The 27,794-nt window shown below is 43.7% G+C and overlaps 1 protein-coding gene across 49 annotated transcripts in view; it reads right to left on the bottom strand.

Annotated features, from left to right (window-relative positions):
- The window catches only part of ANKS1B (ankyrin repeat and sterile alpha motif domain containing 1B), a 1,300,027-nt gene that overhangs the window by 22,048 nt on the left and 1,250,185 nt on the right, over positions 1-27,794 (bottom strand). For all 49 annotated transcript variants that reach the window (XM_030938489.1, XM_030938491.1, XM_030938522.1 and 46 more), the window contains 3 exons: positions 26,956-26,967; positions 25,946-26,032; positions 17,037-17,174 (listed from right to left, as the gene is read on the bottom strand). In XM_030938489.1, the coding sequence (XP_030794349.1) occupies positions 17,037-17,174; positions 25,946-26,032; positions 26,956-26,967 (237 nt within the window). The remainder of the gene's footprint in view (positions 1-17,036; positions 17,175-25,945; positions 26,033-26,955; positions 26,968-27,794) is intronic.

Below are 27,794 nucleotides of genomic sequence, written 5' to 3' on the forward strand. Positions count from 1 at the left end.
TCCAGAGGAATTAGTCATGTAAAAAGTCTCACCATCCTGGCTGGACGCGGTGACTCACGCCTGTAATACCAGCACTTTGGGAGGCTGATATTGTTTAGCTGTGTCCCCACCCAAATCTCATATTGAATTATAGCTCCCATAATTCCCACATGTTGTGAGAGGGACCTGGTGGGAGGTAACTGAATCATGGGGGAGGGTCTTTCCCATGTTGTTCTTGTGACAGTGAATAAGTCTCACAAGATCTGATGGTTTTATAAATGGGAGTTCCCCTGTACGCGCTCTCTTGCCTACTGCCACGTAAGATGTACCTTTGCTTCTCCTTTGCCTTCCACCATAGGCCTCCCTAGCCATGTGGAACTGTGAGTCCATTAAACCTCTTTTCTTTATAAATTACCCAGTCTTGGGTATGTCTTTATTAGCAGTACTAGAACAGACTAATATGGAGGCTGAGGTGGGTGGATCACTTGAAGTCAGGAGTTCAAGACCAGCCTGGCAAAAATGGTAAAACCCCATCTCTTCCAAAAATACAAGAAAAAAAATTAGCCAGGCTTGGTGGCAGGCACCTGTAATCCCAGCTACTTGGGAGGCTGAGGCAGGAGAATCGCTTGAACCTGGAAGGCAGAGGTTGCAGTGAACTGAGGTTGCACCACTGCACTCCAGCCTGGGTGACAGAGCAAGACTCCCATCTTTTTTTTTTTTTTTTTTTTTTTTTTTGAGACAGAGTCTCGCCCTTGCTGCCTAGGCTGGAGTGCAATGGTGTGATCTTGGCTCACTGCAACCTCTGCCTTCTGGGTTCAAGGGATTCTCCTGCCTCAGCTTCCCGAGTAGCTGGGATTACAGGCACCCACCACCACGCCTCGCTAATTTTTTGTATTTTTAGTAGAGACAAGATTTCACCATGTTGGCCAGGCTGGTCTCGAACTCCTGCCCTCAAGTGATCCACCTGCCTCAGCCTCCCAAAATGCTGGGATTACAGGCGTGAGCCACCGCGCCTGGCCGAGACTCCATCTTAAAAAAATAGAAAAAAAAAAAGGTCTCGCCATCCTGAGATCATCATGCTATGAGGATGCCTGAGCTAGCCACAAGGAGAGGCTGCCTGGACAGGAACAACGGTTTCAGCCAGGCTAGCCCAGGCTCAAGATTTGGGAGTGAAGGGGTCTCAAAGACACTGGAGCTCCAGCAGACATCACATAGAGAAGACTCAAGGCCCAGACAGCTGGCTCCAGTCGGGCTGCCCCAGCATCTCCAGCCATTGCAGGCACCCTGGCTGAGGCCCCAGATGTTGTTGAGCAGGACTGCCACCCCCAGTCCAGATCCCTGACTTAGAGAATTGTGAACATAATAAATGGATGTTGTTTTATATTCTGGGGTGGTTTATTACACAGCAATAGATAACTGGAACACCATGTGATGCTGCAGAAGGCTGGCTGGACCCTCATTCAGACAACAGGAAGATGACCCATGAGCCCAGGAGCTGTAATGAATGCAGCTTAGCCAGAAGGCCAGTCCTGGGGCCACCCCGTCCCCATGCCTGGCTGCCCTGGCTGTGGGGAAGCTGGCTGATCACAGCGAGCACTAAGGTGTCCCATCCCGTCTGCTGGCTCAAACCACAGTGCTGCAGTGAAGTCAGCAAAATCATGCTCTCGTCTCCACTAACTACCTCCCTTGGGCATCAATTCAAACTCACTTAGCTTTACCTTTATTACCTCATGTCTCTCTAATGCTGTAACCTGGCCTGTCTCTGACCTTGGCTCCTCCTGCCTCATATAAGCTCATTGGAAGATACTTGCCTTGGTCTTTCTAGCATAATTCTTTTGAGACACATTTATTATGGCAATTGATCTGGAGTATTTTTTACCTTACAGAGACCACCAGTGAAAGAGGGCTGCATATGTGTGCATGTGTGCACATGTGTATGTGTGTGTGCATGCGGGGTGCAGGTGTGAGGGTTGATTACTGAAAACAGCATACTCTGAGCCTTGGTTTTCTCATCTTAAAATGGGGATAATACCACACGCAGTACCCACCTAACTGAGTTGTTCTTATAATGGCTAATAATATTATTTAACCAAATGGCAATACCGGCTAGCATGTATTATTTACTGTGTGCCATGCACCACGCCAAGTGCTTCAACATGGACTTTTTAATTCAATCCTAACCACATCTGTATGGCGTAGGTCTATTACTTCCATTTTGCACATGAGATAATTACGCTCAGAAAGGTTAAATAACTTGCTCATGAAGTCAGCACCCAACCAAACTGGGCTTTGAATCCAGTTGTTCTGAGAGGCCGTGCTCTTCTTGACCATTACACCTTAGAACTATACATTAGATAAAATAAAAAAAATTCTGTAATCTGTTTAAAAAAAGTTTAAAAAACAGGAGCCAATTGAGCTTCCAAGTGACTGACCCATCTTGGCTGTGGTGAGGTCACCTACTGGCCCATTTGCCTGGGTCTCATGCCCAGCCTGTCTGAGAGACAGCCTCCAGGCCAGGGGTGTACTTTGTGACTCCACAAAGACCATCAACACAGGAATTCTTAGCCAGGCGTGCAGGCCTGTAATCCCAGATACTTGGGAGGGTGGGTGATGTAAAAGATATGATGCAACTCCCATCCTTAGTAGTGGCTATTTGGGAAGAAGGGCAGGGAGTCCCAGTCCAATGGGGAAAAACCTCAGAAGCACAGGAATTCTCCTCTTCCCTTCCCTTCTCTTCTTCCCCAGGGATTTTTTTCTTTCTTTCTTTTTTTTTTTTTTTTGAGATATGGTCTCACTCTCTCACCCAGGCTGGAGTATAGTGGTGTGATCTCAGCTTACTGCAATCTCGCCTCTGGGGTTCAAGTGATTCTCCTGCCTCAGCCTCCCAAGTAGCTGGGATTACAGGCATGCAAGCCTGGATAATTTTTGTATTTTTTTTTGGTAGAGATGGGGTTTCACTGTGTGACCACAGGCTGGTCTCGGACTCCTGGCCTCAAGTGATCCACCTGCCTGGGCCTCCCAAAGTGCTGGGATTACAGGCATGAGCCAATGTGCCTGGCTAGGGATTTTGATCTGCAAATTAAGAACTGCTACATTAGAGGAGCTTAAGGAACTATTGTATCATAAAGATAAATCCTAATGCAATCAGGGGATGCAAACTTGCTTTTCTTGTGCAAACTGAAGATATGCAGGTCAGCCTTATATTTACTGTGGTTTCTTCAAGGCAGTCATGGATATTGAACATCACCACAGGTATTTACCAAGCTCCTTCCATGTGTTAAGGGCTGTGTCCCTGGTGCCAGGCCCATGCCTAGCCTATAGACAATGTCCAAGAAGCGCTCACTGAATGACATGGGGGAGTGAAAGGGTCCATCAAGTCTCTCATTACATCCAGAGAAGGCTTACGGAGAGACAAAGAGATCTTCCTCACCGTCCTCCTGCCTCTATGTCCCCGAGGCTATACCCAGCATATTCATCAGTCTAGTATGAGAAAAACTGTGTCATAAATGGTGGGCAATCTGTCCCCTAGAAAAAGCTCTGGCCACCAAGGTAATTAATTTATTTTAACTGGTACATCACTAAGATTTTTCTGTTTCTTAGTTTGAAAATCTCTTAGGCACAGGAGTTCACTGATATATTTGCAAAAATATTCATTAAAGTGTTTAAATTTTCATTATTAGAGGACTGATTAAGTAGAATACTAGGTAGCCATTTAAAATGAAAACTGGAGGTGGGTCGATTGCCTGAGCTCAGAAGTTCAAGACCACTCTGGGCAACATGGTGAAACCCTGTCTCTACTAAAATACAAAAAATTAGCCAGGTGTGGTGGTGCACACCTGTAATCTCAGTTACTTGGGAGGCTGAGGCAGGAGACTCGCTTGAGCCCAGGAGGTGGAGGTTGCAGTGAGCCAAGGTCACACCACTGCATTCCAGCCTGGGCGACAGAGTGAGACTCCATCTAAAAAATAAAATAAAATAAAATAAAAAAATAAATAAATAAATAAATAAAGGGTTAAAAGACTATGTAAAAATATATGTATGCATATACACATAGATAGGATCTGTATACATGCATAGAAAATAGCAATATGCATCAAATGTGAATAGCAGTTATCACTGCATATTGAGACTGGATGATTTGTCTCTATGTTTTTGTATGTTTTGAACTTTATTTAAATGAGGATTAATCATTTTTACAGTCATAAAATATGATAATTTTGATAATTAAAAACAAGAGAAAGTCTTTTGAGTTTAAAATAGTCTTATTCTTGCTTTTGTTTTTGAGACAGGGTCTTGCTCTGTTGTCCAGGCTAGAGTGCAGTGGCACAGTCATGGCTCACAGAAGCCTTGACCACCCGGGCTCACATGATCCTCTCACCTCAGCCTCTGGAGTAGCTGGGACCACAGGTAATGTGTCATCACACCTGGCTAATTTTTGTATGTTTTTTAGAGACAGGGTTTCAACATGTTGCCGAGGATGTATCTTATTCTTTCTGCTTCACCTTGGGGTTCTGAGGGTCTCTTCATTCTCTGGCTAAGAGGGCTGGGAACTGCTTTCCAGCAAAATCTGGTCCCTCTCTGCAGGTGCTGTCATGGCTCACCCGTATGTGCCAGGAAGCTGCCCATTCATTTGGCAAAGAATCTTGTTTAGACTTTTCAGTTTTCACACTGGATGCCAATTCTAACATCTTCTCAGTGAGACTTTAAAGTATCAAGCTCTTCCTTTAAGCTGCAACCCTAATGCGTCTACTCTAAGTGCGGAGTTGACCCTTTAGTGGTCCAGCTTCTGCCAAGCCCAAGTGAAAAATGTTGTTATGTGGATATAAACTTATAGACATGCAGTCAATCCGCTCTTGTAGCTGTGCAAAGTTTGATCTCTGCACGAATCAAACTGCCTATGAACTTGAACCATACTTTCTTTCCTTTCATAATGATGATAAAGCAGTGGCAGCAGCAACTACACACGATATTGTCTACTACATCCTAGGGACAAGGCTAAGTGCCTTCTGTGGATTGTCTACCCCTCACAACACCTCATAGAGGAAGAATGACCATCCTCATTTTAGGTGTGCGAAACTAAGGATCAGCGAAATTGACAACTTGGCCAAGTTCATACAGCAGAACCAGGATTCAAGTGCAGATCTGACTTCAGATTAGCCAGTGTTTCATGCCACTGGGCCATCCTACCTTCATTGCTTTCATGAAAGTGCTGGTGTTCTGTTCCTATTTCATTGAGGCACCCTCTAGAACACCACCTTGTGTTTTGGAGATTCACTGTACAAGTGTTTGTGAAGACATTATTACACAGTATCCCCTCACGGGGGCCTAGGACAGAAAGTTCTTTCATACTTAAGCCTTATTAAAATGTTGTTTTCTGAAAGGAAGGGGTATACTTTTCTTTCAAAGAAATACGGAGCATAAAATTACTGCATTTCCCTTTTTGCCTTGACCTCCAGGAAGCTCAGAGCTAAAAGCTCATAGCTAGAGAGAGCTCAGCTCCCATACCTTTACAGAACTCCGTGGTCTGTATATTGATGCTACAACTTTTCCCTTGATATGGAGCTTCCTTTTAGTCTGTATTTTCCCTAATTCAGATTTGTGTATAAATATATATTTTCAGACTACCAAACCTATTCATGTAGGTTGTCTTCAATCCTTTATGGAATGAGGCATGGTAGAAACAGTGTCCATTTGTTCACTTATTTATCCCAGGGCTTACTTTGTTGAACGCATTGCTGCCCAAATGGCTGACAAGGTATGTCAGGCATAAAGCTTCATCTCATCTGGCAAATATGGCAAAGGAGGAAGGAATCTGAGGAGGAGGCCATCCAGGGAGGAAAGGCCCTCCTGGCCCAGGCTGGGAGTTGCTCTTTCTGAGTGGACCATTTTGACCTGCCTCGTAGTGCTTTGCATTACCATTAGAAAAACAACAGCCACATTTTCGTGACTGGAATGGAATGAACAAATGTATTCATTCCATAGCATCAGAGAGCTACAGGCCCAGACAGGGGTCATCAGAAGCTCACCCACACCATGAAGAGGGAACAGATGCAGACACGTTCAAAGGAAGGGCTGCGTCTGTATGTGGGAGCCCAGGGCAGAAAAGCTCGGGTGTCATAAAGTACCTCAGGAGGTCTGCTAGAAAAGTGTCTATCAGTGAATAGAGGTCATAAACAGAGTCCCTAGATCACCTGCATAGGCCAGCTCCATCATGGGCTACCTACCTACAGCACCTATTGCCACTGAGAAGTGGGTGTGGTCCAGGTGACCTGTTGGTCCCTTTCTACCCTGGGAGTTTCAGGATTCTCTGATAAGAAGGGGCTATCTTTTACCCAGGCAACTACAGATTCAGTTTAGAGATGCATGCACAGTTGATGCTGTGCTAAACAGCGGCATGTTACCCAGAGGCCAGACTGCAGGGCTCCATAACCTACAAGCTAGAGAGCTCAGACAGGCAGTCACCACCAAGGGGCTGCCCTTCATCTCAGAAAACATCTTCATTCCAGCAATCATCCCCAAATGCTATTCTGAATGGCCAAGCATTTCATCTATTATAAAATGGCTTTTGTTCTTGGCAATACACGCGTTTGCCATCTCCCACCTTTGCCTGGTGAGTTACTGCTTATCCTTGAAAACTCACCTTGGGCATCACATCTCCAGAAGCCTTATTTGAATCCCCTTTCCTGTGCCCCCAACCCTGGCTAAGTTAGGTGCCCCTCCTCTGTGGTCCCACAACACCTTAGGCACAGCCCTATTTACCGCGTGATATTTATTATGATTTTCTCTTTGTAGGGCTGATTCCCCCAGTTGACTGAGCTCCTTGAGGGCTCTGGTCTCACTGGTCTTTGCATCTCTAGGACTTAGAATAGGGCAGGTGCTCAAGAAATGTTTGTTGGCTAAACACAAAAAGGAAGTTGCCTGGTAGGTCCCTAAGAGAAGTGAACTTGCACCTTAAGGTTAAGAAAAGGGGGAATATGGATGGCCAGAGCCAATTCCTTCCTTCTGTCTTCTCTCCCACAGGCAGACCTGAAGAACAAAAGCTAGACAAGTGCAGATAATGCCACAGGGGGCCTGAAGACACAAGACGTTTTTTTTCAATCTGGGTTCTCAGTGGGGTCTCCAGAAAGAAGGGACATTTCTTTTTAGGCTATATTTTGCTGGTACTTGTTTTTTTAAGACCTGGGGTAAGCCTGGTCTACAAGTTGCTTCACCCACGTCCTAAGGCAAAAATAACTTCGAGAATATTCTAGGCACCGTCACAGACTTCATTGACATCTCTTTAGCTCTACCTATAGTTAGTTCTCTCAAGTACCAGCCAGAAATGAGTCTTCATAGACTATATAGAAATAAATAGTGCCCAATCATAGCCTTCAGCATTTAGAAAGAAATATTAGCAATTCTGCTAAGATGTCTATCTGGGCCAAAATGACAAATCAACTGGCCAAAATAAAGGTAGCTTCTTTAGGGCTAATTTTGGCTAACTAAAAGAGCCATGAGATTCCTTTAGCTCCCTAATTATAACAGGGGCAGATGAAGAAAATTTTGAAAATACAAAGAATAAAGGAGAAAATAAAATTCAGCTATGAAACTCCACTGTTGGGATATGGCTATTGCTAACATTTTGGTGCATTTTCTTTTTATATTTGTACATACACCCAAATACTTCCATTTCCTATATGAATATTTAAATATGAATTTAACAACTAGAATACTTTGAGTCTAAAATCATAATCATACTTTATATGCAGTCTCATAAGTTGCTTTTTCGTACAACATTATCTCATAGTTGGTCTTCACATGCCATTACACGTTCTTCAAAAACCAGATTTTTAAAGGGGGCGAGCATTCCACTATATCTGCTGAGGTTTAACTTTACGCCTCACCCCAAGTACAGGAGATTGGGCCCTGCTTTGTTAAACCATGACTTGCTTTCTTATATTAATAGCATTCCAGGTTCTCTGTGGATGGCATGCACTGCAGCCCCACACACTGGTCACCTGTCTTCATGGAACCACAGACCAAGGTGGCTGGCCAGCAGCCCTGTCACATCCATCCAGAGGGACTGGCCTGCCTGGGAGGAAGAAACATGCAATCTTTATCCTGTGACTTGGCCAGGGTTTGTGGAAAGGCAGTATAGGAGGAAGAAATGCCAGACTTCAACCTCTCCCCTGCTCCTCAAAAGTAAAAGCTCCAGTGGAAGCTGTAGGGAACTCTTCACTAACTTTTTGTTTTTTTCAAGACAGGGTCTCACTACGTCACCTGGGCTGGAGTGCAGTGGCGTGATTTTGGCTCACTGCAACCTTCGCCTCCTGGGTTCAAGCAATTCTCCAGCCTTAGCCTCCTGAGTAGCTGGGATTACAGGTGCCTGCCACCACACCTGGCTAATTTTTTGCATTTTAGTGGAGATAGGGTTTCACCATTTTGGCCAGGCTGGTCACGAATTCCTGACCTCAAGTGTTCCGCCTGCCTTGGCCTCCTGAAGTGCTGGGATTACAGGTGTGAGCCACTGCGCCTGGCCTCTTCACTAACTTGTGAGGCCCTGGACATGGGTCACTCACCAGATTCAAACCTTTTAAATTTGAACCCTTGTTGTTTAAATCTTTCTCAAATGGATATGCCTGTTTCCTTGGTATAGTCAGCACAGTAAATATAAATGGCTTTTCCTTTACTTATTGCAGGTGCCTACCTGATACCCCGAGTTCACTATTCTAAATTGAATTAATGAGTTGCCATGCTGCCACACCGATCACGTGTTCACACAGACTAAATGTTAGGCTTCCAACCTGCACGTCCCTCCTTTTGGAGAGCCCACCCTGCTGGCTGCTAGTGCACTGCCCGGGTGGCATGGATCTGATTTTGTTGTAACTATTTGCTTGTGTCCCTTCATCTCCTGCTGGACCATGAGCTCCTGGAGAGCAGGGATGTGTGTCTAATGCATGGCAGGCACTCTATCAATACAGGAATGCATTTTATATGGAATCTGACCTTTTTCCTCAGATGTGGAAGAACGCAGCAACAAACATATGTCATGAACCAAAAACTGGGACATAAATCCTCACACAGGGTCTGACAAGAATATAATCATCACTATTAACTGCTTCTGCTACTCCCCGTGTCCTCAGCAGCTAAGAGTTATTGGACACCATGTGCTGGAAATGCGTATGTGTCACCTTGTTTAATCCTTGCAGTCACCATAGGAGGTATCCTATTATAATCTCTATTTTACAGATTAGGAAACTGAAGATTAGAGGCATTCTTTTTTATTTTTTGAGTCAGAGTCTCACTCTGTCACCCAGGCTGGATTGCAGCAGTGCCATCTTGGCTCACTGCAACCTCCACCTCCTGGTTCAAGTGATCTTCATGCCTCAGCCTCCTGAGTAGCTGGGATTACAGGTATGTACCACTACGCCTGGCTAATTTTTGTATTTCTAGTAGAGATGGGGTTCACCATGCTGGCCTGGCTGGTCTTGAACTCCTGAGCTCAAGAGATCCACCCACCTCGGCCTCCCAAAGTGCTGAGATTACAGGTGTGAGCCACTGCGCCTGGCCTTTTTTTTTTTTTTTTTTTTTTTTTTTGAGACAGAGTCTCATCCTGTCTCCCAGGCAGAGTGCAGTGGTGTGATCTCTGCTCACTGTAACCTCCGCCTCCCAGGTTCGCACAATTCTCCTGTCTCAGTCTTAGGTTCAATTGATTCTCCTGCCTCAGCCTCCTGAATAGCTGCGATTACAGGTGTGCACCACCATGCCTGGCTAATTTTTGTATCTTTAGTAGAGACAGGGTTTTACCATGTTGGCCAGGCTAGTCTGGGACTCCTGACCTCAGGTGATCTGGCCTCCTTGGCTTCCCAAATGCTGGGATTACAGGCATGAACCACTGTGCCTGGCCTGTGGCATTCTCACCCAAACTATGAGGCTAAGAGCACAGATCTGTGATTCAAAACCAGACTGATTCTAAAGGCCACCCCCTGAACAAGACACTTGACTGACAGTTATTTAGAAGTGGGGTGTACAACAAATACATGCATAAATGCTGCAAAGCAATCTGTGAAAACAATTTCAGAATGTCTGGTTTCTAACTTTACAAAAAAATGGGATCAATTTAAGGCACTGATAACTTTGTCTCCCCATCCCCAAAATACGGATGAGAAGAAATAAAGATTATTAATCCCTGAATATCCAACCACCTTTGTCTTTGTGGCCTGGTTGTTCTCAGTGATTTATGCCAATGGAGACGAGATCTGGATAAATGAAACCCAGCACCGTTAACTTATCTATTCTTTTTTGGGAGGTGGTGGTGTTAGTGTAGAAGGACCATTGGGATGGGATGCTGTCTTTTTTATTCCATCAGGGCCATTTGCTACTCTTAGGAACTGCGTCCTTCCTGCAGCTGACTTGCTGATGAGTTTCAGCTGGCTGAACAGGGCCAGGGAAATGCTTCTACTTTACCTGTAGGTTGCCACTTTGTATGTGGAAGAGTAACCAGGGAAAGTGTTTGAGTTCAATTTTTAAGAGCTCCATGCATTGTAACATTTTCTTATATTGCCATTTCTTTTCACAGTATCACAGTCAAATACGTTGAAGGCTATTTTCAGGTGGAGAAAATGAGAAACAGAATGAGAGAGATCACCTGCCTCCATGATATTAATTCAGTTGTCAGAGGTGAACTAACATCAACAATAGCAAGAATTCTTTTGCATCTTTTTTTTTTTTTTTTTTATTCTTTTGCATCTTTAAGTTCTCACTTTGTGGGATGATCTCTGCAACATAAGCCATACATATTTTTCTTCAGGGACCTCAAACTACTCCATGGAAGTAATCTTGGCATTTAAGAAAGCACTCAAGAATTTACATTTTTCTTTTTCTTTCTTTCTTTTTTTTTTTTGACAGAGTCTTGCTCTGTTGCCTAGGCTGGAGTGCAGTGATGCAATCACAGCTCAATGTCTCCCAGGCCCAAGCGATCCTCCCACCTCAGCCTCCTGAGTAGCTGGCACTACAGGTGTCTGCCACCATGCCGGGCTATTAATTTTTTTTTTTTTTTTTTTTGCAGACATAGGGTTGCCCTATGTTGCCTAGGCTGGTCTTGAACTCCTGGACTCAAGTGATCCTCCCACCTCAGCCTCCCAAAGTGCTGGGGATTATAGGCATGAGCCACTGTGCCCAGCCAGGAATTTAAATTTTATTAAACTGATGAGAAAATCAACAAGCAAACTCATAGCAGAGCCAAAGTTGGAAGTGGTGTAGGTATCACTGATCACGACCACGTGGTGGACGCTAGTGTTTTTCTTGCCCCACACTTTGGCTAGCTTCGTGCATATGGATGGGAGAGTACTACAGAAGGTGATCACACAGTCGGCTGACCATGTTTTCCTGCGTTTTGTCACTTCTGTTTCTCCAGCTTAGATCCTCGCATGGCCCACGTTCAACCAAGAAAGCACAGGGAAGACGGAGCTCCGTCTCCCACACGTCCCGCCCACCCCGCACCATGTCTTCAACATTCTCTACGCACTCCTGAGGCCGTCTCAGCCTTGCCATGTGCTGCACACCGAGGAGCACAGGATTTGGGAGTTGCAAGTGAAAAATGAGCATGGTTAAAAATATCAAAGACTGCAAACATATTCTTTACAGAGGAGTAAGAATTAGCAAGGGTCTGGCAGCAAAGCTATGGCTTTTAATGCAATTAAAAAGAAATAACACCTTTCAACATATAAAACTATTGAATGAGGCTCTTCTCAGATATTTGATACAAATCTGATACTCCCATGGAGAATGCATCAAAATCTTTCTATGTTGACCTATGTCAACTCTCTGTTACTGAGAAATCTAGAATAACTGGCAAATAAAATACAGAAGACAACAGTTTTGAAATTACCTTGGTTGTCTCTCTCTCTCACCTATAGTGGCCTTCTGAGGACCATCACTTCAGCCTTGGGATCTGGTGGCCACTGAAATACCCGTTCCCTCTCTTGCAATTCCATTTGTGTAGAATTCTCTCCACTCATTTAAGAGCAGAGGAGAGAAAAGCTGAGTCCATTTTTAACTCTCACAACTCCTAGTCTCATAACACATCCTTCTTTTCTGCTCACCCTATGGTTCCCTCTTCCCCAAGTTCTCACTGCCTAGAAGGTGAAGTTAGGGGAAGCTTTGGTTCTACAGTGGGTGAGATGTGTTCCAGGCCTAGCAAGTTAGGGATGTGATTAGAAATCAGCTCCGACAATAACGGGAGTGTAGACTCCAGAATACAGAAAAGGCTTGGCGCTTGCCTGTGGGTATATACTGGCTTTTTTTCTTGACAACCCTAATTCTGTTTTGCTCTAGTCTTTTTATTTTCATCTCCCCATCATTTAAAACCGAAAATATCACAAGCTGAATTTATGGTAGATTCCAAGCAACAAAAACAGGCTTAGAGATCATCAAATGTAACATTTTCCAAAATGTGTTCTGCAGAAGGTTACCCCTGTGGGGTGCTCTCCAAAAAAAAAAAAAAAAAAAAAAAAAGCCTGGGTGCAGTGGCTTCCGTCTGTAATCCCAGCACTTTGGGAGGCCGAGGTGGGCGGATCATGAGGTCAGGAAATCGGGACCATCCTGGCTAACATGGTGAAACCTCATCTCTACTCAAAATACAAAAAATTAGCCGGGCGTGGCAGCATGAGCCTGTAGTCCTAGCTACTCGGGAGGCTGAGGCAGGAGGATGGCATGAACCCGAGAGGCGGAGCTTGCAGTGAGCTGAGATCGCGCCACTGTACTCCAGCCTGGGCAACAGAGCGAGACTCTGTCTCAAAAAAGAAAAAAAAAAAGGCTACCATGGTCAAATAAGCTTGAGAAGCCCCACACGCTCCACCCCCTGCTCGCATCTGAGCACATTCAAGGCCCCACAGAGTCCCATAGTACATAAACTATGTTAAGCTCACATCCTCGCTTCGGTGGGGGGGGGGGGGGGGCGCTGCAGGCCTACTTTCCCGGACTATAATTTCTGAGAAAACGCTCTGAACTTCAAATCTAACTGTCCATAAACTGGAAACTTCCTAAACGTCACTGAATTTTCTTGATGCTATCAGATAAAACCATAGGATATGTGATAACAGTACATAAAAACACGTGATCCATAAAAGGTCTTTAAGGTCAAAAAAGCAGTAACTTCACAATTAAAAATGTATACATACTTACTCAGCTAAAAGGTTAAATGTGTATTTGAGGTATTATAGGTTATTCTTTAGTTTTTTTTTTTTTTGCCATTTGGGGCAGCCCAGGGGACTGATTCATATCAAAAGATTTTTAAGGCTTCAAGACTGGACTGGTATTGAACTGCCCTACATAAAGATACAAAATCCATGCTCAGAGAAGCTTTTTTTAGTGCAAGTGAAGCCTGTTGCATCTCAGAATTGCTCAAAGTCTCAGGTCAAGGCTGGTGGCCTTTGTTACTAATTTTGAGGTTTGACGAACTGTGTTCACCTAGAGAAGATTAAAATGGAGGATCTGTGTAAGATGAAAGTCCTTTGGAACTGATATGAGAATCCTAAGCTAGTCATGTCTACATTAAATCAGACATCTGGATGAAAAGATAAATGTTGAAGCAATTCTCTACATGTTTTTCCAAGTGTATGGGGGATATGATGTTCATCATAAAACTAAACAGTCGACTATTTCTTCCCCCAAGATTTCACCTCAGTATTCTGGTGTCACATATATGTATACATATAGCTAATAAACTCAAGGGGGCAGACAGTCCACAGAAACCAGTTTTAGTTTGATGTGGAAAAATGCTTTAGATACTCTGATGAAGGCAAATTATATATTACCTTAAAAACCAATTTTATTGAAAGAAATGCTGCAATACTTAGGAAAAGGTGGCATTGATCCTGAAAAGTGTCAGAATATTCATGTTGATGTTCAACGCAAACATGGTCTAGAGGCAACAAGGTTTGTGGAATCAATGTTTTCTTTCTGCTGTTTCTATTTTAATGTTTATCTATTGCTTCCACTTTTTCAATCCTTTCATAATGGCAGTAGGAAAACTTTGGAAGATAAATACACATCTGACAAACCTATCTTATGTCTTTTAGCAGAAAAAGGGTCAGGCTGTTAACTGACGTCAGCAGGCAGGGAGAGGGAGGAGGTGAAGGAACAAATGCTGAACACCTGTTATTTATGAAGCACTCTACATATGTTCTTTCATTTCTCTCCTGGCAAAAACCTGCAAGGTAGAAACTCTTGTCTCTGTTCTCTAGCTATGAAAATTGGGACTCGGAAAAGTCCAGCAACTTCTCTAAGACCAGGGAGTAGACAGATAGCTGATTTGGGATGTGAACTTCGGTATTCCGTACTTTCCATGACATCAATCCAACCCCTATAGAGAAAGGTGTTTCACATAAACCAAAATAGATGTGAACAGGATGATATTTGACTGTATAAAGAAACAATCACATTTTACAAGAATTGCAAGTTATGTTTAAGGCACCAGAAACCTAACACTGCACATCCTTGTAAACCCTGAATGAAATGGCTTTAATCGACACTTTAATCCCATGCAAACAAACGCACCCTGAGATATTTAGAGTAGCCTTGCAGGGCGTTGCTTTGCAGTCTTTACTGTTACCACATACTACTTTTATATTACTCTCCTCAAGCCTCCGCAAATGGAAGGGATTTTTTCTTTTTAAAGGCCCATGATCATTCTTTCCCAGTTTCAATGTTTAAAAACCAAAAGGGGTGAGGAACATGTAGCACGATACAAATGCTCTGAGCATGAGCTGCCTGACTCATGGACCTTAGGCTGGTGTAGATTTTGGATTACAGTTGGCCTCGGCCTACAGGTGTTCATCAGAACGGGAAAATGTTGCTTCAGGCAGTCTTCTACCGATGACATTGAACTGGGGGCTGGCCTCTCACGAATATATCAATAGGTGATTCCTGATTCTTTAAATATATATATTTCAAACCCAGTGAGCAGAGCAGAATCATCAAACTTAAGTGGCATTTTCAAATTATTCTGATTATAAATATACTATATCACAGATATCCTCAAGCAATTTGTACCACCTCAAGGGCCTATCAATCTTAAAGAAACATTTGTTGTTTCTTTTAATTGTTTTCGTTTTCCAAGTTAGTAATATATGAGCTAGTCTTTTAGGTTTAATGACAAGTATGGCTATAAGTGGAAGTGGTGTAATCCTGTAAGGATGTCATTACAAGACTTTTTTTTTTTTTTTTTTTTTTGAGTCAGGGTTTTGCTCTGTACCCCAGGCTGGAGTGCAGTGGCACGATCATAGCTCAGTGAAGCCTCAATCTCCTGGGCTCAATGGATTCTCTCATCAGCCTCCTGAGCAACTGGGACTACAGGTGTGCACCACCACACCTGGCTAATTTTTTTTTTCTTTTACTAGAGACAAAGTCTCACTGTGTTGCCCAGGCTGGTCTTGAACTCCTGAACTCAAGTGGTCCTCTCAACTTGGCCTCCCAAAGTACTGGGATTACAGGCATGAGCTGTGCCTGGCCAAGAGTAACTTTTAAAAAAAATTGAGACAGGGTCTCTCTGTCACCTGGGCTAGAGTGCAGTGGTGTGATCAGAGCTTACTGCAGCCTCGACCTCCCAGGCTCAGGTGATCCTCCCACCTCAGCCTCTCAGTTAGCTGGTACTACAGGCATGTGCTAATTTTTTTTTTTTTTTTTTGGCATTTTTGTTGAGATGGGGTTTCATCATGTCCCTCAGGCTGGTCTTCAACTCCTGAGCTCAAGTGATCTGCCCACCTCGGCCTCCAAAAGTGCTGGGATTTCAGGTGTGAGCCACTGCACCCGGCCAAGACTAATTTCTGAATGAGCATATGGGCCAAATCTTGGAGTTCCCAATTACCACCTGCAGGTATCTAATGTGACTCCTATTCAATATAGAAGACTGCAGATTTGTATGAGGCAAACACACCTATTATGCCCTAGTACTTAGAAATGGCTACTAGAGAAACCTACAGACATAGTGAGGGACAAGGGGGCTGTAAGACCTTTACTATGTTTTGGTGCCCGAGAAACAAAGGAATTTCTCAAGTCTGAAAAGTGAAATTAGTAGTTGAGTAATGGCAGCTGAGATACTAGGTAGGGTTGGCGTTCTAAGTTGAATGGAAGAATGAAAATATTGAAAAATCTCTGAAGAGCCTAGTCTGCCAAAATGTACTTAGTGTTATGAGTGGAACTGTGACCCACTCAAAATTCATATGTTGAAGGCTTAACACGCAGTACCTCAGAATGTGGCTGTATTTGAAGACAGTGCCCTGAAAGTGGTGATTCAGTTAAAATGAGGTCATTGGGGTGGGCCCTCATGCAATCTGACTGGTGTCCTTACAAGAAGAGGAAATTTGGACCCAGACATCCAAGCACAGAGGAAAGGTGATGTGAGGACACAGCAAGTAGGGAGCTGTATTAGTCTGTTCTCGTGCTGCTAATCAAGACATACCCAAGACTAAGTAATTTATAAAGGAAAGGGGTTTAATTGACTCACAGTTCCACATGGCTGGGGAGGCTTCACAATCATGGCAAAAGGTGAATGAGGAGCAAAGCCACGTCTTACGTGGTGGCAGGCAAGTGAGAGCTTGGGCAGGGGAACTCCCATTTATAAAACTATCAGATCTTGTGACACTTACTATCACGAGAACAGCACAGGAAAGACCCACCCCCATGATTCAATTACCTCCCACCAGGTCCCTCCCACGACACGTGGGAATTATGGGAGCTACAATTCAAGGTAAGATTTGGGTAGGGACACAGCCAAACCATATCAGCAGCCATCTGCAAGGCAGGGAGAGAGGCCTCAGAAGAAACCATACCTGCCGACACATTGTTTTTGCCCTTCTGGCCCCCAGAAACTGTGAGAAAATGAATTTCTGCCGTTTAAGCCCCTCGGTTTGTGGTACTTTGTTATGGCAGCCCTAGCAAAGAGAAATACACTTGGTATGTATCTTAATACCGGGTAAACAAGCCAAGCTAGCATGTTAACTATAAGTTGGGCTTTCAACACAGTCCAGGCCCATTTTGGAAAGTCTTTAATCTGTTGAAAGGCAGCGGGTACTCACCACATCGAAGGCAGTAAACACGTGACAGTAGTGGTGATTGGACTTCAAATCTTTTGTGATATAGGCAAATGTTGAGAGGTCTTCTGGGTCCTGGGCAGCACAGGAGATATTACGAATTTCATGCTCAGCAATTATGTTCTGGAAGAAATGACATAAATGATCATAGTTTTCCTCTGCAAACTAGCATATTTGACAACCAAGACAAGTAACCTGGGAAGCAGTTGCTTTCCTTCTTTCTGGAGTGTTCTAGACTAGCAACACTCAAAGTGGTCCACTGTATTATCTGTGGGTAAATGAATGCCAGATCTGGAAGAAATATTTTCATTTAATTAAAAACAACCTAACACAGTCATATTCTGGAGCTGCAGTTCTCACCAGGTGCTATGCATGGAAGCAGTCTGGATGGCGGCCACTTTTTTTCTTTTTTGAGATAAGAGTCTCACTCTGTTGCCCCTGGAGTACAGTGGCGCAATCTTGGCTCACTGCAGCCTCCCACTCCCAGGTTCAAGCAATTCTCCTGCCTCAGCCTCCCGAGTAGCTGGGACTACACACGCATGCCACCACACCTGGCTAATTTTTGTATTTTTAGTAGAGACGGGGTTTACACCATGTTGGCCAGGCTGGTCCTGAACTCCTAACCTCAGGTGATCTGCCTGCCTCGGCCTCCCAAAGTGCTGGGATTACAAGTGTGAGTCACCACGTCCAGCCTCCACTTTAAAAAATAACAGTAATTACTAAGCATTTGACTTTCCATTCCCCATGTCCACCTGTAGCTGTGCAGCACTGCTTTCTGCTAATTCTGTATGGAAGGAAGCATCTGTCGTTTTCTCTGTGTGAGAAGAGATCTGACCCAACGAGGCTCTTCAAATCCCTCGCCATCAAGATTGCACATTGTTCTTGTGTCCTGCTCCTCCTCCCTCAGAGCAAGGGCAGGTACTGAAGGAAGCAGGCAGGTGGAAGCCTCAAGGTGCTTTCTCCATGGAAACTAAGGTGCAGGGGGCCTGATAAGAGAAACACCACACTGCAACATTCAGGTCTTGGATGCCTTGCTTGATCTGGGCCCTGTGGCTATATAAACAACACCTTCCTAACTACATCCACTGTGTATAATTAGGAAGTGGTGCTGTTGCTACCATTATTACTTCACAGGTGAAGCAAATAGTACTCAAAGAATTTAAGTGCCTTATGCAGAGCAGGTGCTGGGGTGGGACTGAAATTTAGGGTTGTCTGACTGTGGAGCTCAGGCTCTTTGAAACGCATTGCAATGCCCTTCATCGTCTCCACCTCCCTCTTACTGGCTTAACAAGAATCGCGTTTTTTCCTCTCTAGCATCTCTTTGTGCCTTCTTCCCCAGTGGGAGAAAGGTTGAAGTACCATTGTCCTGAAGCACAAAATAACCATGAGCAGCTTGGCTGCAAACCCTGCTAGAAACTTCTTTTGATACATAGATGTGTTTAAAAAGAAAAAAATAAAAAAATTCACGTAATCGTGCAATCATTTTTTATCTTATAATATCCCATTTATGTTTTTTTGCAGCTGTCACAGATCTAAAACCCTCAATGCTTTAGTTACTCTAATTACTTTTTAATTGCGCTGTCTTAAAAACCTGTCGGCAATACAGTGTTCTGTGTACAGCCATCAATGCCTAAAAATGCTTACAAAGTGTCCTTCCCTGCCAGCAGCCCCAGCAAGTACTTCATGTCCCTCACTTAACCAAGCTGAGTGGTTCGGAGGCAATTACAGAATTAAAACTCGCAAAAGAAAATTAAATTAAGACATTTTTCACCGTGGTCTTGTGTGTTGACATTACATGCAGTACTCCGTCAAAAAATAACTCAAATTGCAATTGGAATCCCATAAACAAGTAACATTCTATTGCAAGATAAGTTTCAAAATAGAAGGTGATGATCCTTTTCTGGCATCCAGATAGCATTCCTTCAAGTAGAAAACCAAATTAGGGATGAGTGAGTCTTCAAATGAATGCTAAAATGAGAAAAAGGTGCAATGTGAGGTGCTGTGGGAGTCTCTGCCATTATCTTGATTGGGGGCACCCTGGGAAGCCTGGGTGGATTTGGTCTCACCTGTCCAGGAGGCACTGTCACAGGAAATAGATGCTTCAACTTTTACTAAGTTGGCATTTTGTGTTCTGGAGATCTTTTGCAAGATCTCAAGGTAGATCCACTTCTTGGGAAATGAAAAGTGCTCTGTGATTTTTACTGCACTGAACTCCCTGAATCTTGCCAACTCATGGGATGCCACTCTTAACAATTTCCAATGGTGCATGGCAGCACTGTGGCCAGGGGTAAAGTTGCAAAGGAGGAAAAGCGTATCTTTGCTGCTCTCCTCCTCTGTCTTTGCTGACCCCTGAATTTTCTGGAGCCCTCTTCTTCTTCTCTTTCTCTCTTTTTTTTTTTTTGAGACAGGGTCTTGCTCTGTTGCCCAGGCTGGAGTGCAGTGGCACCATCTCAGCTCACTGCAACTTCTCAGGCTCAAGCAATCTCCCACCTCAGCCTCCTGAGTAGTTGGGACTACAGGTGTGCACCACCAGGCTGGGTTATTTTTTTGTTTGTTTTTTCTTTTTTCTTTTGGTAGAGACGGGGTTTTGCCATGTTTCCCAGGTTGGTCTCCAACTCTTGGGCTCAAGCAATCCACTTGCTTCAGCTTCCCAGAGTGCTGGGATTACAGGTGTGAGCCACTGTGCCTGGCCTAGTCCCCCCTGTTCTCTATTCCCCAGTACCCCAGGACTGTCTTTTAGCTTCCCAGGGAGGCCTGATCTATGTGATGCTGCATGTTCCAAAATCAGCCTCCTCTCCAACTGTGGAAACTTCTACTACTCTATTTTCATTGTCTAAGCTAGAAGGAAAGCTCATGCTAGTAAAAATATTCTATATTCAGGTAGGAATAACTGATCACTGTGGTCATCTTAACTGGCACTTAAAAGATGCTCTTGAATTTGTATTGATAGCCTATGGAGGCAGATATTTTTGAACAGACCTTTGTGATATATTGCCAATGCCAGAATGGGGTGAGGACCTGGGATGTCACTACTGAAATACTGCCATCACTCTGCATCGTCTACCTGTGCAGAATGGTGAAGCCAGTTCTCTACATGCAGGACGAATCCAAGGCCAAGGATACTACAGCTGTAGACTGTATGGAGACTAGATGGTAGACTTCCTCCTTGGAGAAGCCAAAGAGGAAGACATTCTTTGCACCTCCTGTCATGCATTTATGAGTGGCTTTTCCACAAATTAAAAAGTGATGTCATGAAGAGGTACAGGTGTGCACCTCAGCTGAAAACTGGACTCCTCAAATGTTCATCAGCCTCCATTTCTAAGTGCGTTTTAAGAAGACTAGAGCTTTAAAAGGCTCAAGAGAAGAACTGGCAAGGGGCTCCTCCTGCCTCTTCTTGGGGATAGAAATTCTGGCACTGTAGCACCCTTCAACAGGGAGAGATGGCTTTTCCTGTCTGTTGTTTTCCATCATGGTGAGAAACAGCTGAAGAGGTGTCTTGCTGGTAGGGGTAGGACAGGATTCTCGGATCCAGCTAACTCATATGGTGGTTCTGAGAGGGGCATGTGGTGATGAAGTGATGCAGCCTAGAGATCTGCCTCTCGCCACTGCCTTCAATCTGAGCCCTGACAGGTGGGACCTTTCTCCTGCATCTCCTCATCAGGCCGGGCTTTTCCTGAGTGAGGAGACTGCAGTGTTCCCTCCAGGGCGGGTCCAACAGTGTAGACCGAGAGCTAACTGGTGATGCCCTGTCGGGCACGTGATGTGAGAACAGCACAGGTGCTTAACATGGCCTTAATTTGTCTCCAAGCTTCTTAGGAGTATTTGCTATAAAAAAACAATGGGAGGTCCACCACAGTGACTCATGTCTGTAATTCCAGTGCTTTGGGAGGCTGAGGCAGAAATATTGCTTGAGGCCAGGAGTTTAAGACCAGCCTAGGAAATATAGCGAGATCCCATCTCTACAAAAAATTTAAATAATTATCCAGGTGTGGTGGTGCATACCTGTAGTCTCAGCTGCTCTGGAGGCTGAGGTTGGGGGATCACTTGAGCCCAGGAGTTTGAGGTTACAGTGAGCCATGGTGGCGCCACTGCACTCCAGCCCGGGCAACAGAGCGAGACCCTGTCTCTTAAAAAAAAAAAAAAAACAACCTAAAAAAAACCCCAAAACAACAGGCACTTGTTCAGGCAAATGTTCCAAAGTATTTTGTGCCCCCAAAATAGGCCTTGTTTAAAACTGGCATTCCAAAAAAATTTTTAAAAACTCAAAAAAGAAAACAACAATGAAAGCAAAAAACAAACCCTGGCACTGCATCATTTTTAATTTAGCCAGATGGGAAGACTGAGGAGGGAGTCAGCACAGGAAGGCAAAATGCAACCTGCTCCTCAGCTGAGCACTGAATGTAGAAACCGTGTCTCCTCTCGGAAGACCTCCCCCGCCCCCCGCCAACCTGAAGAAGGGTCTGTTACTAAACAGTTGCAGTTCTGCAGGCGGAATTCCCTGCTACAGCAACCTTTGGGCTATTGATCAACAGAAGGCTGAGGTGATTTATCTAAAACACTTTAGTGCTAAATCTATTCCAAGTTCCACTTTTAATTCAAGATCGCTTTCTGCTTCCTCCTTCTTAAATCAGGATTAGTGATTCAATTCATTTCCTAAGTTGCTAGGGAATACATTTATGAGTTTATAACTAGGCCTCTAACCCTTTCCCATGAATTCAGCCAAACCCATTTATTTATTAGAATCAAAGGAAAGAAATGCTTCAGGGAGGGTTCATCTTTCACAGAGTCTAATGGGGGCTCACAGGAAGGGAAGAGTAATTAACACACAATGAATTATCCATTGCACTTCAAACTAATTCGTGGAAGGTAGCTGTGGAGTAACAGAAAAAGCGTTAGGTTAGGGAGGTTGAAAATCAAGTTTGAGGCCGGGCGCGGTGGCTCAAGCCTGTAATCCCAGCACTTTGGGAGGCCGAGACAGGCGGATCACGAGGTCAGGAGATCGAGACCATCCTGGCTAATACGGTGAAACCCCGTCTCTACTAAAAAATACAAAAAACTAGCCGGGCGACGAGGCGGGCGCCTGTAGTCCCAGCTACTCGGGAGGCTGAGACAGGAGAATGGCGTGAACCTGGGAGGCGGAGCTTGCAGTGAGCTGAGAGCCGGCCACTGCACTCCAGCCTGGGAGGCAGAGCAAGACTCCGTCTCAAAAAAAAAAAAAAAAAAAGAAAATCAAGTTTGAGTCGTTTTTCATGACCAACAGGCTGTGTGACTGCAGGGCAGCATTGAGCCAAGGGACTGAGGCCTTCAAGTCTCCAGCTGCCCAGGGCAGATTAAACAACCCCCTCTCTGACCAGGGCAGGGGTAAGAGATGCAAGGTTAGGAGAGCACTGTTGAAGAATAAAGCACCATGAAAACATAAAATATGAACAGTAGGTTGGGCGCGGTGGCTCACATCTGTAATCCCAGCACTTTGGGAGGCTGAGACAGGTGGATTATCTGAGGTCAGGAGTTCGAAAGCAGCCTGGCCAATATGGCAAAATCCCGTCTCTACTAAAAATACAAAAATCAGCTGGGCGTGGTGGCACGCCCCTGTAATCCCAGCTACTCAGGAGGCTGAGGCACGAGAATCGCTTGAATTCCAGGCCTAGTGGCCTCTAGTACCTGAAATGATGAGATCTTTAAATATGCTTGTATATTACAAGTCCTTTGCTTCAAATAAAAGTGGCTCACTGACACAACACTGCCCAGTGGGGGAAATCCTTGGTGAAAACAGAAAGCAGGACTCTGGAGTTTATCAATCTGCTCCTTTTCTGCTGTGCTCTTTGCTCTAGAACAAAGTGGCAAACATAGGTGTCCTTGCAGACACTGCTAGAATCTAGGTGTCTGGGCATGGTTCCTTTCACACCACAACTTGAGGATGATCCTTCAACTGTGGATCCTCTGCCCCTTCTGAAGCCAGTCCTCCCGCCCTGGCTGGTGGTAGTGTTTCTCAGCCTTACCCTGTCACACTCCACCAATACGGCCTTCCAGTATTTCTTTCTTCTATCCTTCTAAACACAATCTCTCTACTTTGGCTCCCTACACAGCAACTACTAGACTACTGCCCTGAGTCACTCACTCTCTCCCTACCCACTGTCATACTGGGGGAGATCAGCTACCTCACAGGTCACTGGGATGTGGACCCTGTATAGCCAGTTGAAATTAACATCCTCCAATTCCTTTAAAAGCATATGTTGTCATGCATTCACAGATTGGCTCCACTTGCCACCAACATACGCACTTTGCCTTTGCTCTAGATTCTGAAAATATGTTGAGGACCACACGGCAAGGACTTGAAAAAATCTGCTGACCTTCTTTATTTAGCATCTTTATTTACACAGAATTATCTTTTGCATATCTTTCTGTGCTTTTGCTTCCAAGGGTAGTCATCAGTGAGCAAAGGTTTATGGATAACTCATCTAACTATTGGCAATTGAAGCAGAAGTATCTCCTTGAGGTACAGGAGCATCAACTTCTGTGTCCCTTGACGTGTTAGTAAGCAACATACAATGAAACTGGCAAGCTCTCTTTCATTCTTCTGATTGTGGAGAGCGGGTTAGAGAGAATGTTATTAATACAGCTGCATCCAGCCATACCCCCAGCATCATGAAATGACCGACTTAGGACTGCAGGAACTTCTCAGGGCAAATGCCACTTGTTTAGAAATTGTCAGAATCCAAGTCTGCTAAAGTTGTTCATCTAAGAGAGTGTCAAATTCATCCACTGAAAATATACAGCTATTCAAGCTTTTCAAGCATAAATGGAATAGAGGGAGTTTCTCCAATTTAGAAAAAAAAAAAAAATCCAGGTGCCAAAGTCTTTCTTAAGATTTAGATACAGCAATAGCAATGGTATCTGTGTCATTCTATAATATGTTCCATAAAGTGTTAGAACTTTTAAAACCAACTGACTATAATTTAAGGTTAAAGTAATTTTATATACCAGGAACTAAAGATGCTTCCAAGAAATAAAAAAGTAAATCGATTGGCATTGTTCTCATGTGAGTCTCCACAATTATTATCTGTCAACAGCCATCAACAATATTTTGCATAGTTGGAATCACCATTATGCTGATATTATTGGTCAGCATAATGATGCTGGTTATATGCTTTTTGCCTGGGTTTCAGAACTTTTTCTATAACTGTGAGGTTGTTTTCCCAAGTAGATTTGGGAAACTTGGGTTTATCTACTGAAACAACAACCTCTTTCAGTTACAGAAAACCAATTGGAAAAACTTCCGATTCAGATGCTGGGGTTTAATACAGACACCAAAGAGTCACTGCCCGTGAGACTTTTCCCTGGTACCTAAATCCAGTTGCCTTGGCCCTAAGTTGCTGTTTCTTAAGTTCACCTGTTTCACGATTTCTGTTCCCTTTCTCCAAAATGGAAGAGGTCCAGGTGGGAGGTCTGGGTGAGAGGTCCAGAGAAAAACCAGCATTCACCAATAGTAATCACCTCTTTTACCCTCCTTCTGTACTTGATTAGTTGAAAGGATGCAGGAATAAAACACATGAACGTTTGGGGTTTTGTTAGGAGAAGCCAGTCAGCTTTGAGTTTAAGGAGAGGGACAAGGGTCACCCAAGCGTTCCACTTCAGCACCAGGACGCTGTTGTCTTTGTCAAGAAAGGAATGCTTTTTCAGTAAAATGCAACCCCGCTGACCACACTTGACATCACAGCCCACAAACTATTCCCACTGTGAGGAAGAAGTCACAGCGGAGCCACAGCATGGCCTGGGCTGCTTTTCTGATTGTGTCTCCTAAGAAAACAATACAGCTGAGGCTGGGTGCAGTGGCTCACGCCTGTAATCCCAGCACTTTGGGAGACTGAGGCGGGCGGATCACAAGGTCAGGAGATCGAGACCATCCTGGCTAACATGGTGAAACCCTGTCTCTACTAAAAATACAAAAAATTAGCTGGGCACGGTGGTGGCGCCTGTAGTTCCAGCTACTCAGGAGGCTGAGGCTGGGAGGTGGAGCTTGCAGTGAGCCGAGATCACACCAGCCTAGGCCACAGAGTGAGACTCCATCTTGGAAGAAAGAAAGAAAGAAAGAAAAGACGGAAGCAGGAATGAAGGAAGGAAGGAAGGAAAAGGAAAGGAAGGAAGGAATTAATGAAGTAAGGAAGGAGAACTCCCTAACCCACAAAAAAATCCCCGACAAGAAAAAAAGAAACCACACCAAGAAAAGCACATAACAAGAAAAATCACACAATGACAGGAAAAACATCCAACGCCATCCGTCACTTCTTCTCTAGCTTCTCATAGATCCCTGCTCCCCCATCCCTCGAAACGCACACACCACAAGACCGAATGCAACAATACAGCTGAAACTCTCTCCCATCTCAGAGGTTGGGAATTAAATGTAGTTATAAAATTAAAAAGTGAGAAAATTATCAACAGAAAAGACACATATATATATCTAGATAAATAAAGACAAAAGTTCTAGCCCTTTATCTAGTAACATCTCCTCTGATGGAGGAGTGATGACATTGTTGACTTTTCCATCTACAAGTGATTTTTGTCTTCTTTTTCAATGTTTTCCAGATCCAAAGGGACATGCTAGATAATAAGTGGCCACAGTCTAATAGAGAAAGCATCATGAAAAAGTGACAGTGCAATATTTATAGAAACCCCAGATCAAGCCCTTCCCCCAAATGGTGCCTTTCTGTATGTATGAAAGTGTATGTGTGTGTGTACATGAGTGTGTATCTATAGGTATATGTAGGAAGCATGAAGGTTGAGGGAATGGGATGATTAAAGTGGAGAATGCTGGTTATTATAGGAAGCAAAGGATTCTAGATCATATTCTCAAGACTGCATCTGGTGTCTAAACCAGACAGAGGTGTGGTACTTACCTTATTTGTTGCATCAATAAATTTGACTCCTTTATATGAAACAGAAAGAATAATAGTAGGGACCTTCTTCATTTGCTCTGTAGACTTCTGAAATTAAAATTAGAAAGCTGTTAGAGCAGTTTGTGTTGCGTGGCAACTGAAGCACATAATTTTTCCTCCCGAAAGATAAAGATGAGCTCAAATTAAAAACAACACACACACACACACACACACACACACACACACACACACATCAGATACACACCACGCACACTCTAATTTTAATGTTTGCTTCTCCTCTCTTGGGTTGAGCTATACTTTGGGCTTATAAAGTTATCTGTCTTGCCCTTGAGGAACTAAAAAGAGCTTGTTCCGTGACTTTGTGTGGATGAAGGAGTACTTCTTTTCCCTGACACTAAAGGGTGAATGAAGAGGTCTGTCTCCTACTGCAATTTCAAGTGACCATTCCTTTCACAAGATTTACACCACGTCAGACTTAACTCCAAGGATGCATTCAACATTAACAAAATATATGCACCCTGGCTTTTCCTAGTTACCTTCATTCTTCAAGGCACAGAGAATGCTTGGATGTATACTTAAAATAGGGATGTGAAATACTATGTATTGTTCTTGAACTGGACCGAATCCAAAAATGCTGATATTATATTTACAGCAGAATCACTTGTGACTACACAGGATGTAATGATACTCTAGAACAAGGAAGCCCTCCAGGAGCAGTCCGGGTTTTGAGCCACAGCTAAATGCTGGACAGCCCAGGTAACCTACTTTATCACTGAGATCTGCTACATTCCCTTAGGCCAGGTTCTTGTGATAGATGTTCACACTGGCTGAATGTGCTTGGAGTTTGCAGCTTGTACGGTTTTATGCATCTGCAAAAAGTTTCTCTATAATTGAGTATGTGCCTTTCCTGTTTAGCTTTCTCATTCATCACCAGTCACCAGCAGTCTGTTTACTTCATTGCCCTCTATGTATACTACTAATAATCACACTAAACATCAAGAAGAACTTACCTGACAGTTAGCCTGGTGGATTTTCCAGTTAAGATAGATGGGAACATAATAGGAGAGAAAACACATAAAAGGTGAGAGAGAGGGAACCATTTCAATAATTCACCAACAGTATAAATTCATTAAAAAATAAAAGATGCCACAAAAGAATAGGCTTCAGAGTCATCAAAGATGCAGTGCTACTGTTATTTTAGAAATGCTGCAGGCTTTCACAGGCCCCTTTCTTTCTGTTTCTCATCATTCTGTTTACTGCACTACACAGTCTTAGGACTGACACACAAGAAACTTCCACTTCGAGCTTTCAACAACTGGTTGTTTTATGTCTATTAAGGGAATCAGGAAAAAATAGAAACTTCCTTGATTTCTTCATTTATATTTCCCAATTTTCTAGTTTTAAATTCTGGAATGCGGCTAGCATTCAAGAAGGCTTTTAATTGGATAGTGTGAGTGAAACTCATTGAACTCAATGATGAGACTTCGATTGCATCTTTCAGTTGAGCCATGAAAAGGGGTGTTTCACATTTTCCTGATTGTTTTTGACACAACATCTTTTTGAGAGCTACTACACTGTTTCAAAGACAACGGATTACTAAAAGTATTGTCATTTAATATTTGTTGTTTTATACAGTATGTGAAAAAGCAACTCTCTTGAAGTGCTTTTTAATCAGTTTTAAAATTCCCTGGACGCATCAGTTTTCCTTTGTGATTGCCAAAAAGAGAGATTATGAAAATAAAATATTTTCATAAAGTTGTAATGCTTCTTCCAACCACTTCTTAAAAATGTGCAAGATACATCAAAGACAGGCTAGAAGAAATCATATGCAATGTGTTGATTTTAAGGC

The sequence above is a fragment of the Rhinopithecus roxellana genome, chromosome 10 (genome assembly GCF_007565055.1).
Source record: "Rhinopithecus roxellana isolate Shanxi Qingling chromosome 10, ASM756505v1, whole genome shotgun sequence".
In the NCBI taxonomy this organism is placed as follows: domain Eukaryota; kingdom Metazoa; phylum Chordata; class Mammalia; order Primates; family Cercopithecidae; genus Rhinopithecus; species Rhinopithecus roxellana.